This window comes from Macrobrachium rosenbergii, chromosome 15, assembly GCF_040412425.1.
Source record: "Macrobrachium rosenbergii isolate ZJJX-2024 chromosome 15, ASM4041242v1, whole genome shotgun sequence".
NCBI lineage: Eukaryota > Metazoa > Arthropoda > Malacostraca > Decapoda > Palaemonidae > Macrobrachium > Macrobrachium rosenbergii.
In genome coordinates this window covers 14,711,794-14,726,769 of record NC_089755.1, presented here as the reverse complement: position 1 = coordinate 14,726,769, position 14,976 = coordinate 14,711,794, and the positions used below count along the sequence as shown (strand labels likewise).

At 34.6% G+C, this 14,976-nt stretch overlaps 1 protein-coding gene across 1 annotated transcript in view; it reads left to right on the top strand.

The window, feature by feature from the left end:
* The window catches only part of LOC136846262 (protein amalgam-like), a 56,421-nt gene that overhangs the window by 30,470 nt on the left and 10,975 nt on the right, over positions 1–14,976 (top strand). Inside the window, exon 2 of the mRNA XM_067117071.1 lies at positions 12,256–12,463. Coding sequence (XP_066973172.1) covers positions 12,256–12,463 — 208 coding nt within the window. The remainder of the gene's footprint in view (positions 1–12,255; positions 12,464–14,976) is intronic.

The window sequence follows — 14,976 nt, the reverse complement described above, 5'->3', positions numbered from 1 at the left end:
CACTCATTCTTCAAACTTTATTAACCCCCCCAAATACCCAGAAAATAACCTCACTCATTCCTCCAACTTTCCAACCCCCAAAATAACCTCCTCATTCCTCAGTCCATTACACCAAAATAACCTCATTCCTTTTCATTCCTCCAACTTTCCATTAACCCTCAAATAACCTATCATAACTTCGAACTTTTCCATTAACCAAATAATCTCCATTCTTCCAACTTTCCATTAAACCAAATAACCTCACTCATTCCTCCAACTTTTCCATTAACTAAATAAATTCAACTTTCCATTAACCCCAAAATAACCTCCTCATTCCTGCTTCCATTATGGGAGAATCATTCCTCCCTCATTAACCCCCAACTCCTCATTTCCAGCTTCCATTAACCCCCAAACAAGAGCTTCCTCAATATATATCGAAAACAACCTCCTCATTCCTCAATTTCCATTAACCCCCAAATAACCTCACTCATTCCTCCTTTCCATTAACCCCAAAATAATTCATTTTTCCATTAACCCCAAATAACCTCCTCATTCCTCAACTTTCAGTAACCCCCAAATAACCTCACTCATTCCTCCAACTTTCCATTAACCCCCAAATAACCTCCTAGTTCCTCAACTTTTATTAACCCCAAAATAACCCCTCATTCTCCAAACTAACCAAATAACCTCACTCATTCCTCCAACTTTCCATTAACCCCAAAAATAACCTCACTCATTCCTCAACTTTCCATTAACCCCAAATAACCTCCTCATTCCTCCAACTTTTCCAGTAACCCCCCCAAATAACCTCCTCATTCCTCCAATTCTAAACCCCAAATAACTTTCCATTCCAACCCCCAAATAACCTCACTCAACTTTATCCAACTTTTCCATTAACCCCAAAATTGTTCACTCATTCCATTAACCACAAATTTTGCTAACCCCAAATAACCTACTCCCATTCCTTCAACTTTCCATTAACAATAAATAACCTCATTCTCACTTATATAACCCACAAATAACCTCACTCCCACTCCAACTTTCATTATAACACACACATATAACCTCACTCGCTCTCGCTGCTGTAAACTTTCAACTAGCTCCCTCGAAAAACTTCTCTCAAACTGTTCCGCCAGTTTGATCAGGCGTTGATTATCACCTGGATACCAGACAAAGGGAAAGCAAAACAGCGGCAAAAACCGAATTGAAAAAGATGGCCTGTGTTTTCTAGACCCGGAGGACCAAATTGACTCCTGGAAAAATAACATTCGCTAACGACCGAACATTTTCCCGTTCCAGTGCCTGAGCTCACTTACAGCTTCGTTGACCTTAAAACCCGGCAATGAAACTGCGAGGCATTTAACTTTTCGTGCCGTCCATCGGATTAAACTTGAGATTAAATTGTTTTTGTTCGTTTTCTTTTAGCTAAACAGGACAGTGCCAAACAATATATGCTGTGGATGCTAATTGCTCTAACAGTATAGACTTATCCATTAAAACATTGTGTGCTTTTATTTCGAATTCGATTAAACGTTATATTTTAGACATTTCGTTCCTATTTTGTCGTCAGTTTGGAAATAAAGTTTATTTTTACAGACAGAGATCGAGAACGGACACCAGACGTGAATAAACATCTAACTAATACGTGGTTGGCAAAATCATTATGAAATTTGAGCTCTGTGGAAATAATAAAGTGTCGAGATGGTCCATCTGATTTCTTCAACCATTTAGATGTTCTGCTAAACACAGACATGCCTTAACAAGGTAGTGACATCAGTGCACCTCACGCAGTGCACTGTAGGCATCACTGACGGTTCTTTGCAGTGTTCTTCGGCCCCTAGCTGCAATCTCTTTCATTGCTTTTACTGTACCTCCCGTTCATATTCATATTCTCTTTCTTCCTCAACCCTCTCCTCACAATTGTTTCACAGTTTTCCTCCTCCCTACACCTTTCAAACCTTTTGACTCTCAATTTCCGTTTCATTGCTGAATGGCCACATAGGTCCCAGCATCCTGGCCTTGTCCTTAATCTTATATTTCAATAAAACACAGACACATACACACACAGACAGACACGCGCGTCACCATTGCTTAGGTAACGACGCAAACACAAAAAGCCGATTAAAAATGCATGAAAAAATTGGACTCCTCAGAAGCAGTTGTTGTCAAAACAAGACTTTGTCTCATCTTGTTTACCTTCACAAAGAAAGAAACATTCACCACAAAAATGCAGAAGAGGAACATTGGAATTTCTGATGCCTATGAGCTGTGATTCTGTTACTGCTGCTGAGTTTGCTTGTTTGTGTTGTCAGAAGCAGAAAAAGAGTACATTTTCACTCATGCAGTGCATGAGACAAAAAGCCTCGGGATTTTCCCAGCTTTGATATTCAGCTCTGTTTTTTTTTTTTGGGGGTTTTGTAAAACGTGCTGTTATGTTGCGTTCTTTCCGAATCTATAAACAATTAAAAGGTCTTTTGATCTATAGTCGTGATATTTGTGTTATATGCTTTGTGTTAATGTTTTATATATATGTATATATATATATATATATATATATATATATATATATATATATTATACACACATTATACATATGTAGTCATTAATATATATATAGAATACATGTATTATATTATATTATATATATATATTTATATGTATATATATATATATATATATTGTGTCATAATTCATTTCTCATCTGTTTTCTATTATTTTGCATGAAAGAATAGAGCCTTATATACAACATTATGGACAACTGCCCAGAAAGCTCATTAATAGTGTCAGACTTCTTATTTACACCATCACTTATGGTGCTCGAATATCTTGAATTATGCACTCTTTCTCCCTCAATCTCTCCACAACACTGAACCATCTGAAAACACTCTTATCTTTGCATTTCTCACCCTTTTAATCCTTCTCATGTCTTTTTTTTTTATTTGCTCTCCAATTATATTTCACAACAAGCACTTGATCCTGAACCCCTCTTCCTGTCTAAAACCACTGCTCTTCACCTATCAACCCTTCTGTCACTTGTCTGTTTTCTTAAACAAAATCATATCCATCTTCCCTATACACTTAGTTTGTGGGCCAACCTCCTAGATGTTTTACAATCACCTATGTTTTATTATTATTATTATTATTATTATTATTATTGTTATTATTATTATAGATTAAGCTATTATATTAGCCTTTACACTTGCAGATTACGTTCAACTCTTCTAATTAGTCTTTTTATTCAGAAGTTCCGTGGCAACTTAATTCCTGTATGAATCCAATTAGCTATGCACTAATCTTTCTACTTTTCAACCTCATTCAAGCCATTCCACATGAATAACCATCTCTAAGCAACCTGAGTTTATCTTCTCAACATATATATAGTTCCAAGATTTAATAACTCTTCATTTGCATCATGTCCTGCCTGTTATTATATTTTCTTATATATAACTGCTATCACATATAAATTTTACAACAAATCAGATTTATATCCTGACATGTTTTATATTATATTCATGAAGCTACAAATGTAGACTTTATCCAACTCACTCTGGATATATATATATGGTATATCCATCATGTTAGAATTATATCTTATATCCCCATATATATTGTATATATATATATATATATATATATATATATATATATATGACGTTAAATAAAAAAAAATTTCATATGTATACATGTGATAAAGTGGATAAAATTTGCTGCAAAATCCAATCAGTGTTAAAGGACGTACTGAGGCCCTAGAATTGTCATAGGCCCAGGTCTGGGCAACTGCCTGGGATGGTCACGTACTGAGACAGCCCCAGGAGATATTAATGTAGTTTTCACTAGTGTCGGTGTGAGTCTGTGCACGTAAGCAAACCACCTCAAGAATGGATGAATGGCTTTGGACAAATCTTGCCTTGGGGACTACTTGCAGGTGGTTAACTTTTTGGTGAGTAGTGTGCGAAGATTAGTAGAATTTATGACTTTCTGGGGCCACACTATTCAGTTTAGTCTTGATGAAAGTAAATAAAAAAAAATCTCTAAGAAACCTGAATTTACAAACTCCCATTATCATCAACGAAGTTGGATGAGAGGATGGCCTGTCTGTTCGTTTGCTTTTTAGCTGAATTACGCAATAAAATGAGTGGGGATTTTACGAAAATTCAACCAGATGTGGACATAATCATACCTACAATTAGTAGGCTTTGAGAGTAATCGCCACTCTGGATAAGGAAACTTTTGTTGGTGTGGAGCATTTAGAAGGAGATCAGATCTGAGATATTGGCTTCTTTACTGGCAGTCTGTGGTTCTGAACACTTTGATTATTATTCTTATTATTATTATTATTATTATTATTATTATTATTATTATTATTATTATTATTATTATTATTATGAAAAATTATATTAGATACTCAGACACTCAGTAAAAAAATTCCTGAGTGCCATCACCTACAAAATACTACAGAATACTCATGAGTAGAAAAAGAAGAAAGGGAAACCCAGAGTAAAGCAACTCACATAAGATTAAGCAAGCAATATTTAACGACCTAACATTAACGCCTTCGTCGTCACAAGCACTGAGTAGACAGATTAAGTGTGCTTTCCTTGCAGGTGTCAGGAGCCATAGCCGTTACGCCCCAAGGGGAAGATGAAAGGGTTGCTCTAGACACCAGCTTATTTTTGAGAGGTAAGAAGTCCCTTTTTCACGACTAGGCTAACACACACGGACTGTAACGTCAAGGACCCAGTCAGTAATATTGTAGTCATTTTTTCACAGTTATAAGGACTCCAAGATCCTAAATGCAGTCACTAAGTAGTATAGTAGAAATCAACAGGCGTGAACTGAACTGTAACATCGCAAATAAAGTCTAAATAGCGTAGTCAATTATTTTGTAATCATGTGGATTGTAAGATCCTAAATACAGCCACTAAACAGTAGAATCACCTAAATTAACAGCCATGGATTACAACATCCCAACTGCAGGCACTAAATAGCAGTCAAATTTTTTGCAATCCTGAAAATAGTCACCTAAATAGTAGAGACATGGACTAGAACATCAGAATGTAGTCACTGACTGCAGTTATATGGACTCAAGATCCTAAATGCAGTCATTATAATAGTAGTACTACTTAGTAGTAGTCACTTTTAGGCAACTAAACTAATGTGCATGGACTATAACATCAGGGAATGCAGTCACTAAATATTGTAGTATAGTAACATTAAATTTTTTTGCAGTTATGTGGACTCTAAGATCCTAAACAGTAGGGTCACTAAATTAGTATAGTAACTTTTCACAATCATGTAAACTGGCATGGATCCATTACATCTCAATACAGTCTTTAAATAATAGTGTCATTTTTGTTTTTTATAAGAGACATGGACTAAAATCCTGAATACACTTCTAAATTGTAGATCCCCGTAGGCAACTAAACATATTTGAAATTTACTTATATATTTTTTTATGTTGGGATGATTAAGCATTGACAGAACAGTTAAAATTCTAAGTGAATTTGAACAAATGTCTTAGCATTTTTGAAAATTAAATTTTGGGTAGCGTTAAATAGACTGTCTCCTAAATTTGATGAATTTGTATTGGCACAGTTTTGAATGTAAGATATTGACAAATATATTTGAAATGAAAATAAAAAAAGACAAACTGATGACTTGTGACATATTCACTTAGTCATCAAATGTCATATAAATATTTCTACACTAAGCATCTGTGAAATTTTATATTATGCCCATATAAATTGCTAAAACTGGGTAAATTAAACCTTTTAAAAAGAGAGCATTATGCAAAAACAACTTTATTACTTCACACTCATATCTTCTAGAAACTAGAGAGAATGTATTACCATTCATCTTTGTATTTAAGGAGTAAAAGCACGCAAGCAACCAAAGCAATTGCTCTGCTATCAGTCTCAAACAGTAACTGAAAAGTCATGCATGCTCTGCAGACTTGCATGTAATTCTGAATTGGCAAAGGACAGTGACCATCCTGGCATACTGGATGTGCTAGGGTCAACATAGCCCTGTTAGTTTTACAAGGACTTCACAGTCTGGTGGTCCCAAGTTCAAGACCCAGCTCATAGCTTGACACTTTGTGCCAGATTTCACTGTCAACATAACTTTACCAGCCAATGTAAACTGGCCCTTGATATAGTAAACATATACCTGCCTAGTCAAACAGCAGCCTTGGCCTGGTTCTTGCTGGTCCTAACTTGGAAAGAAAGAGGACTGGGGCGCTGGTCATATCTGTGAATGTTTGGTCTCCAGCATCTGCCTGGGTGTTGTTCGTATTTGTAAATGGTCTCTAGGACATTGTGCACCCGTTTCTTGCTTCTGCTGCCCATGAAAAACTTTTAACCTCATGGTGGAGCTGAATTGGTAATTTCCAACATTTCTGGGTTTGGACCAATCAGCAAATCCCACGGAATTTGCCAAGCTATTTATGGCAGGGAAGATTTTCTCAAAACGTGATGGAACTGCTTATTCAAAACTACCTATCCTGCAATTTGTTGCCATTCTTCCTCTCAAACTGAATTGTCAGCCATATCATCTTGTTTCACAACAGCTTGTGTTAGCATCCAACATAAATCAACTTTCCTACCATGACTCCATAACTGGCAAAGTGCAAAGATGTACTGCAAACAGGTGTTGGGAGGGAAGGGGGCAAAGCAAAACGATATAGAAAACTCCATAGGCCTAACAAAAATGTCCACCCCAAGACTTCCATTATCTATGGAAATTTGGTCCCTGGGAATCACCAAGAAATTAACAAGTCCCTGACATGATGGGTTACGATAAATGTGCTGACATGATGAGAATGAGGCATTTTGCCATTGCCACTGAGATGTAATGCAGGAATTCCAGCTCACAAATGCAATACCAAGAAATTTGTAGCCATTAATATATATATATATATATATATATATATATATATATATATATATATATATATATATATATATATATATATATACATATATACATATCAGTACTCTCATATACACACACATATATATAAATATAAAAATAATTTATATATATATATGCTATATATTACATAAATATATCCCTGTATATGTATAGTATTGCAAAGTATTCACGATACACATTATATACATAAATGTTTGGATACTTACAATAGCATATGTATAATTGAATAGAAAATTATACATGGAACGTGATGATATATATAAATAAAGATAAAAACACAAATGATAACTTCACCCCCTATGATATAACCGTCCTTTACTTAGCAGAGTCTGGCAATTATAAAAGAGTCTAAAGAGGAACTCCTCGATGATTTGATCCACCAATTTTATGTTTATTTATATAGCAGTCCTACATACATACAGGAATAATCTTTTTATATTTATATATATACTGTAATATTTACAAGTAAAAAAAATCTAGTTTCTATACAGGTTTATGTATATGTATGAATGTATAATAAATAATATATATATATATATATATATATATATCTTCTACATATATATATACTATATATATATAATATAATATAATATATATATAATATATATGTATGTATAATACTATATATATATATATATATATATATATATATATATATTTATATATGTATATAAATATATATAATATATATATATATATATATATATATATATATACACATATATATAATATATATATATACATATATATAATATATATATATATATATATATATATATATATATATATATATATATATATATATATATATACATGCATACATACATAAATTCATGCATACTTTCTAAAGTTGTGTGAATAAAAACCTTCATCTAATTTATAGAATACTTAAAAGTATTATAACATTGGCTGATAACCTCAAGAGCTGGGAAATCCTGAACAAACAAAAACAGAAAAAAGTTTTGATCACATAAAAAGTCTGGCAAACTAATCCACAAACATTCCCTGGCCAGGAAAATTTGTTTTTATGTTACTGTGGCGCGCTGGATTCTGTTATTATAGATCGCCGGTATTCCCTTAATTCCACAGGGACTATATGTATACATGTATATTTATGTATGTATATATATATATATATATATATGTATACATGTATATGTTTAAATATATATATATATATATATATATACATATACATATATATATGAAAAAATGGACAAAATATATGATATAGATATATATGCGGACGGAAATATATATATATATACATATATATATATATATATATATATATATATATATATATATATATATATATATTTATATACATATACATGTATACATATATATATATATATATATATATATATATATATATATATATATATATATAAATATATATATATATATATATATATATATACAGGCTAACAAGCAGGTGCAGGACAAAAGGTGGTGCAGACGGAACACTGCAAATTTTTGCAAATGCCTACGTTGAACCACGAGAGGTGCACTGCCGACACTATTCCCAGCACCCAGCCCCCTTTGGGATCACGATTTGCCTCGCCAAATGTTTTCCCGACAACATATTCAGGGGAGAGAGGCTGCAGAAGACACTGTCAGCAGATTATAATCCTCCAGAGTGGAAGGGACGGGAACCTTGACCCTTACGGACTCGTGACCCAGGGAAGGTATCTTGGCCTGACCTCCCACCAAGAAAGAAATCTTTCTCAGTTTCTTTGAAGCCAGGTAGGGGTGGGATGGCGCCTTTGAGGGATTGGGGTGCAGGGGAAGGAGGGAGATGGGCTCTTATTGACTTTAAATTACCGTAAATGACCCCACTGATGATAATAATAAGTAAAAACTGCACCGAAGTTTCTCTGGCGCAACCGGTTTTCTGTACAGCCTCTATACTGTATAATCAATGCCACCGACAACAGATCTATCTTTTGGTGGTATCGGTATAATGCTGTATGAGCCGAGGCCCATGAAACTTTAACCACGGCGCGGTGGTGGCCTATTCTATATCGTTGTCAGAAGCACAGTTATGGCTAACTTTAACCTTAAATAGAATAAAAACTACTAAGGTTAGAGGGCTGCAATTCGGTGTGTTTGATGATTGGAGGGTTAATGAGCAACACACCAATTTGCAGCCCTCTAGCCTCAGTAGTTTTTAAGAGCTGAGGGCGGACAGAAAAGAGTGCGGACAGAATAAAGTGAGGACAGAAAAAAGTGCAGACAGAATAAAGTGCGGACAGAATAAAGTGCGGACAGAAAAAAGTGCAGACAGAAAAAAGTGGGAACAGAGTAAAGTGCGGACAGAATAAAGTGCGGACGGACTGTCAAAGCAGGCACAACAATTTTCTTTTACAGAAAACTAATACTGATATAAAAGGGTCGTCCAATATAAATTGTTCATTATAGATTATAGACTTGTAAAAATTTATGGGGTCATCGTGTCGTTAGGAAAAGGGGAATTCTTTTCTAAATAAGTAAATTATTTTCTAATTAAGATTTTATGTTTAGTAGTTATAATCTAAAAAGTATCACATCCATATTGTGGGCTCTGTAGACCTCAAGTGACATTTTTTCTTCTTGTTTTCGTTGTAACATCCGGAATTTTACCACTGTAATATTTCTGAAAGTTTTTACAGTATATTATTCTATATATATAAATATATAATATATATATATATATATATATATATATATATATATATTTATAGATTATATACATACTTATATATATGTATTAATATACTGTATATATATATATATATATATATATATATATATATATATATATACAATATATATAATATACATATATATATATTATCATATATATTATATATATATATATATATATATAATATATATATATATATATATAGTTATATATATACATAATTTACAAATACTATATACACGTTGCATCCACAGATTCCTGATGTTTGTTTGGAACCCCCTTTTTCACTGGGATACAGAATATATTCAATAAAAGAAATATATGGTTGCAACTGTGGATATATTGCTTTTATGGGCCTTCTTTATCTTTTACTTTTATATATACATTTTCCACATATATTATATATATTAACATATATATACATATATATAATATCTATATATATATATATATTATATAACCATATAGAATATATATATATATATACAGGTACAATTATATTATTCATTTTACTTTCCCATATTTTGTGGCTACAGTATTGCACAACAGTTCCAGTATTGTGGGTGAAACTTTAAGACATATTTTAATCTCGGCCTGTAATTTGTTTTTCCATGATTGATGGTTAAAGTTTCAATGTCATTTGGGTGGCAACACTGAATATTTTATCACGTTGCAGTGCAGTTAAAAATATAAATAAAGTTTTTAAACCATTGTTACTACAATGACCTCATTCATGTCAAATGCTGTACAAATTTTAGAAGCATTACAGGTTTTCTACAAGTCTGCAAAACCCTTTCATTCCTTTTACTGTTTACCATCGTTCAGATCTCTTTTTTGTTCTTCCTGTCCACCCTCTCTCTCTGTTGAGGAATAGTCACTGTCAGAAAGGTTTTCTAACCTGTTGCACAATTTCCAATCAAAGCTGCTCTCAATTTTCCCTTTCAGCATGAATGACCTAGAATCTCCCAGCGTTTGGACTTTGGCCTAAATTCTATTCCATTCTGTTCTGAAGAAGTCTCAATAAAGAGCGTTTTAAATGGTGAACAAGGCACTCACTGAACACTGACCTCGTTTTGTGAGACTAACCACATGCCAGCAGTTTATTTTAGAATAGAAAAATATTGCATTTAGGTCAAGGCCAGTGCTGGGACCTTTGAGGTCATTCAACACTGATAAGGGAAATTGATGGGGAGAAAGGTTATAAAAGGCAAACAGGAGGAAAACCTCAAAAAGTGCACTACGAAACAAATAGGAGAGGTTGGAAATAAGATGGAAAAAGAGAATATGAATGGAAGTATCTGCATTAGTATCAAAAGGGTTCTTTGAATTTTAGAAAACCGAAAGGACGCTGCATTGAACCTCTTAAATCAGTGCCTACAACATATCAAAGTGCACTTACAGCACTACCCTCCACAAGGCCAGGAGGAACTATCACAGACTATTCCTCAAAGGATGATCAGAAGGACACGTCCAAGCCACCTCCGTCACCCTTTCATCATGATCTCATCTGCATTTGTGGAAGGGCTTTCTTTTAGCTCCATTTCTAACTCCATATGATTTTCCACTTTCTGGTAAATAATATTCTTCTTAAAGCTTTACTCCAAAATCGACAAAATCTTTTAGATATCGTGGAGTACTTATGTAATAGTCATATGCGACAACACTCTTTAGTGTGCTAAAAACTTTCACAGCAGTAAAGTCAAAACAGCTTTAGCTACAAAATAGCAAAACACTGCTAATCAGCCTAAGCTGCTAGTAGCAAAGAAAACACTATCTCACACAAACGGGTACTTCCACTGTAGTAACTTGGTCATTGTCGTAGGATGATTGGGGAATAATCTACTCTAAATATGGTATATTTTGTAGCTATTCTATTAGAACCTGAAGTAGTTCTTCTCCTTCTGCAGAATCACTCATATACTGGCCTGCCGATTCAAACTGTGACAGTCAATGTGGGACAAACGGAAAGACTGACCTGTTTGTGCAAACACCTGGAGATTACAAGGTCAGTTTTCTAAACTTTCAACCATATGAATAATCTTACAAGAATTCACATTTATGTAGTTGTGCTACTAGAAATTTTCTGTTCTGCTTATTTTGTTCTTGATATTACCACATCTAAATGGCGACTTCTTTTGTAGTCCATACACCTGTAGATTGGTACCGTTCTTTGCTATCTGAAATCTAGCTCATTAAATTCTTGCCAAGTTTTTGCATTATGTTGCATGCTGTAGTGAAGGGCATTCAGTTTACTAAAAGTAGGGTTTTTCTATATACTGGATAAGGGCTTCCCATTTACTCTACAGAAGGCTTTCATTGTACTGTAGAATAGTTTTCCCCATTTTGCTGCAGAGAAGGGCATTCAATTTACTACAGAGTAGGGTTTCCTAAAGAGTAGGGCTGCCCTTTTGCTGTAGAGAAGGCTTCCACTGTACTGTAGAGTAGTCTTTCTATTTGCTGTAGAATGGGGCTTTCCAATTCCTAAAGATCAAGGCTGCCCATTTGCTGCAGAGAAGAGTATTCGGTTTAAAACAAAGTAGGGTTTTCTACATACTGGAGAGGGGGCTTTCCATTTCCTGTGGAACAGAGGTTTCCATTTATTATTCTTGTTATTTTACGATTCATGCTACCTGCTCTTTCTCCCAAAGCAGGTGGCTTGGATGAAAAAAGTGACCAACATCGTCCTGTCGATGGGTGAAGCTGTGATCATCAGGGACCCCAGAATATCTGTGCAGAGAGAGCAGAGGTCGACCTGGATCCTCACAATCACCAACGTCACTATCAAGGACCATGGATACTACACTTGCAACATAAACACTCTGCCCCCGACGTCCATCCATGGGTTCTTGAACGTCGTAGGTACGCAGTGAGCTACGGGGATTTCATTGCTTCCCTGGGTTCCTTACTTTCTGTGGGCATTAGACATTCTGGGTTTCATACAGAGGTACTGTTTTCATAAGGACTGACCTGGTTTGTGTAGTTTCTATAGACATTAGACATTCAGGGTTTCATACAGAGATCCTGTCTTCATAAGATATGACCTGGTTTGTGTAGTTTTTGTGGACACTGGACATTCTGGGTTTCATACAGAGATCTTGTCTTCATAAGGACTGACCTGGTTTGAGTAGTTTTTGTGGACATTGGACATAATGGGTTTCATACAGAGATCCCGTCCTCACAAGGACTGAATTCATTCAATCCTTGCTTAAGTGTGCTTTGTTATGTTAGCTCAAGACAATGGTTTGATTACGAAAGCCTCATTTCCAGCCATTGTTGCTAGGGTAAGGGAATGAATGGAGCTGAAAAAGTATGTAGTTATAATAATAATAATAATAATAATAATAATAATAATAATAATAATAATAATAATAAATGTTTCTATGATTTGTAAAGCCAGTTTAAGGGCATCAAATGCTTGTACAGAGTAAAACAAAAAAAGAACAGAATAAAGCAGCAAATGACAGGATTAGTAAGTAATACTGACATTAAAAAAGGTGCATCTCAAGCATGTGCAATTAACTTTGAAATACAATAATTGCATGAATAAACTGCAGGGATATTTCCCAGTGAGATTATTACGAAATATAAAACAGGAGGCTCGAAGATGAAATGAGGGATCTATAACCATTACGTTAATATCAATTTGCAGTGGGATATCGAGCCCTCAATCCCAACAACACTGATGAGAGTGCAGTGCTTACTCGAGGTTTCATTGTTATCGCTTCGTGCAAACTGTAACTAATCTCGCCTTCACTGTTATTGCGTGAGCGTTTGTTCATCGAAACGGAGATGGTGGGGCCGTTATAAGGCTAGTCCTATCTACTACTAGTACTACTGCTTTGCTTGAGTTTCTTCTTCTTCTTCTTCTTCGTCTTCTTCTTCTTCTTCTTCTTCTTCTTCTTCTTCTTCTGGCGAGATTTCAGAATCTGATCTTTTATTAAAAATTTCCTTGTGTTAACCAGGGTTTGGATTTATAGCACGAAAAGATAATCTGAAAGGCGACTTTTCTTCTAACTATAAAAGCGCTGGTACCTATGAGGTCATTCAGCGCTGAAACTGAAATTGACAGTAGAAAGGTTTGAAAGGCGTAACAGGAAGAAAACCTTGCAGTTGCACTATGAAACAACTGATAAGAGAGGGTGGAAATTAAGATGGAAGAAAGAGAATGCGAACGGAGGTACAGTAACTGCCAAGAACCTGAAGTAGTGCCTACAGTGCACCGCATGTTGTGCACTGATGACACTACCCACCTATGGTATAACTCCTAATTAAGAAATAAGCTTATGCTCTTGTAAACTGAGGCACACAAAATCTAAGTTGATTTCGTATCTGTGCCCAGAACCTCAATTCAATGGGAAACTTTACACCATTGTTGAAAGCAGCTTAGAGCTCTCTTGACGGATGAGTGCATATGCTCACTGGCTCCCGGCCTCTAACCCTAAAAGGCACAGGTTCGAATCCTGTCAGGTTAGGGGACTTTAATATTATTTTAATATTAATTTCCTTGAAGTGTGAGTTACACCAAGGTAGAGTGCATTCGATACTAATGGATTATTTGTGAGTTAATGTCTGACTGTATGTGTGTACATACATATATACATACACACATATATATGTGTGTGAGTATCTATATATATATATATATATACATATATATATATATATATATATATATATATATATATATATATATATGTATGTGTGTGTGTGTGTGTGTGTTATAATGTAATAGCCACAATGAGACCCTCTTAACTTCTCCAATTCTTCGCATTTTTTGGATACGCTTATCACTGCAAAGCCTTAGATCCAAGTGCGAAAAATTTCCGGGTTCGTTTCCCTCTACCGGACATCATAGTTCCTTCAAATTTCTTGCCCTTCGATCTAAGGCTTTGCAGCGACAAGCGTATCCAAAAAGCGCAGAAGAACCTGAGAAGATAAGAGGGCATTGTGGCTATTACAATTACTTATGTATCTGAGACCATTAGACTACACACACACACACAAAAGGAGATCACACACATACACACACACACACACACACACACATTTTATATATATATATATATATATATATATATATATATATATATATATACACTTTTATATATATATATATATATATATATATATATATATATATATATATATATATATATATATATATATATATATATATATAAACATGAAAACATTGCCCTTCAGAAGCGCCAGTGTTGGACGACAAAGACGAGTGAGCTGTGGGTGATGGAGGGGAATGAAGAAGTCCTCAGCTGCTCCGCCCACGGAACCTTTTCCCCTTCCTACAAGTGGTTCAGAAAAGACTACAGTCGGATCAGGCTCAATTCCTCCACATACGGTGAGGTTATGGTTGG